This window comes from Setaria italica, chromosome V (assembly GCF_000263155.2).
Source record: "Setaria italica strain Yugu1 chromosome V, Setaria_italica_v2.0, whole genome shotgun sequence".
Taxonomy (NCBI): domain Eukaryota; kingdom Viridiplantae; phylum Streptophyta; class Magnoliopsida; order Poales; family Poaceae; genus Setaria; species Setaria italica.
Window position 1 is genome coordinate 35,826,715 of NC_028454.1, and position 1,956 is coordinate 35,828,670.

Consider the following 1,956-nt stretch of genomic DNA (forward strand, 5'->3'; position numbering starts at 1 on the left):
GGTTGAGTGGATGGAGATCCAGAAGCCGTCCTCCCTGGAGACGCCAAAACACTAGACTATGTACTTTGACGGCGCCCTCAACCTCGAAGGAACCGGCGCAGGGGTCCCCTTCATATCCCGCAAAGGTGAGTAGCTCAAGTACTTGCTCCAGATCCACTACAAGGCCTTCAACAACGGCGTCGAGTACTAAGCTCTCATCCACGGCCTCCGCATCACCGTTTCCCCCCAGGATCAAGTGCATCCTTGCGTACAGCGACTTCAAGGTCGTCATCGAGCAAGTTAACAAGAACTGGGACTGCACCAAGGAGTCCATGGATGCTTACTGCGCGAAAATCCACAAACTTGATGCCCACTTCGATGGTCTTGAGTTCCACCATGTCCCCAGGGACCACAACATCGCCACCGATGTCCTGCCCAAGCTCGGCAGCAAGCATGCACAAGTCCCGGCTGACGTGTTCATTCAAGATCTCCGGAAACCATCCATTAAGATGCTGGACCCAGATCAAGTCAATGCCAGTGTTGAGGCTCTGGCCAACCCAGCTCCTACTGACATCATGATGATTGAGGCAAAAGAAGACTGGCACGTCCTGTTCATAGCCTTGATCACTGACCAGATGGTGCTAGAGGATAAGATAGAACACGAAAAATTAGCTTGGCGTAGTGCAAACTACATCATCATCGGGAAGGAGCTCTATAGAAAGGTTGCATCCACAGGCATCCTGATCAAGTGCATTCTGCGCAGCGAGGGTATCGACCTTCTTCACGAGATCCACTCGGGCAAATACGGGAACCACGCTGCCTCGGGCACTTTGGTCGATAAGGTGTTTTGCTCTGGTTTCTACTGGCCAACAGCGGCAACCGATGCAAAGGAGCTCATCCAAAGGTGCAAAGGGTGTTAGTTCTTCTCCAAGTAGCAACATCTACCGGCCCAAGCCCTGCACACCATCCCTCGATCCTGGTCCTTCTCATGTTGTGAGTTGGACATGATCGGACCCTTCAAGACCGCTTCAGATGACTACACCCACATCTTTGTGGCAGTTGACAAATTTATCAAGTGGATTGAGGTCAAGGCTGTCACCAGCATCGAGTCGGCTAAAGCCGCTCAGTTCATGGAGAAAATCACACATCGCTTTGGAGTACGAAATAGGATCATCACTGACCTTGGCAAGCAGTTCACAGGCTCCGAGTTCTGGAACTTTTGCCAGGATAATCTCATCGATGTGTACTACTCCTCGGTAGCGCACCTGCATTGCAACGGACAGGTCGAACATGCGAATGGGATGGTCCTCCAGTCCCTCAAGTTTCACATCTTCGACGACGCATCCAAGTACGCCACCAAGTGGCTACGTGAGCTACCCTATGTCATTTGGGGCCTACGAACCCAGAAGAGCCGGGCTACCGGCTACACCCCTTTCTTCATGGTATATGGCTCAGAGGCTGTCGTGCCATCCGACGTGGCTTTTGGCACCCCACGCATCCGGTACTACGAGGAAGGCAAGGCAGAAACAAGTCGTCGGGTTGACATTGACAGCCTCGAGGAGCATCGAGTGGCGGCTCTCATCCAGATGCACGCCATGAGCAGCAGATACGGTGGTACCACCATTGGAATGTCAGAGAACGCTCCTTCAACGTCGACGATTTGGTGCTTCGCCGAATCCAGTCCACCATGGACATGCACAAGCTGGCCGCCCCCCTGGGAGGGCCCCTTCATCGTTAAAGAAATTATCCAGCCAGGCACCAATCGACTCCAATGGGAGGACGGCTCAGGCGTCCCCAATCCATGGAACATCGAGCACCTACGATGCTTCTACCCTTAGGATTCAAAAGCTATGTACTCTATTTTCCCTTTTTTATTGAATAAATAAAACCTCTGAGATTCTTTACGTACCTACTGCCTTACTGTTCCTTTGCCCGAGCTGTTCCTGATGCTCGGGGGTTGTCCGACCTGTTCAACAG

At 52.4% G+C, this 1,956-nt stretch overlaps 1 protein-coding gene across 1 annotated transcript; it reads left to right on the forward strand.

Annotated features, from left to right (window-relative positions):
• Nucleotides 1-311: 311 nt before the first annotated feature.
• On the forward strand, nt 312-899 carry LOC105914422. Its single transcript, XM_012846032.1, has one exon. It carries the CDS (start codon nt 312-314, stop codon nt 897-899), a length of 588 nt encoding a protein of 195 aa, XP_012701486.1.
• The last annotated feature ends 1,057 nt before the right edge of the window (nt 900-1,956 follow it).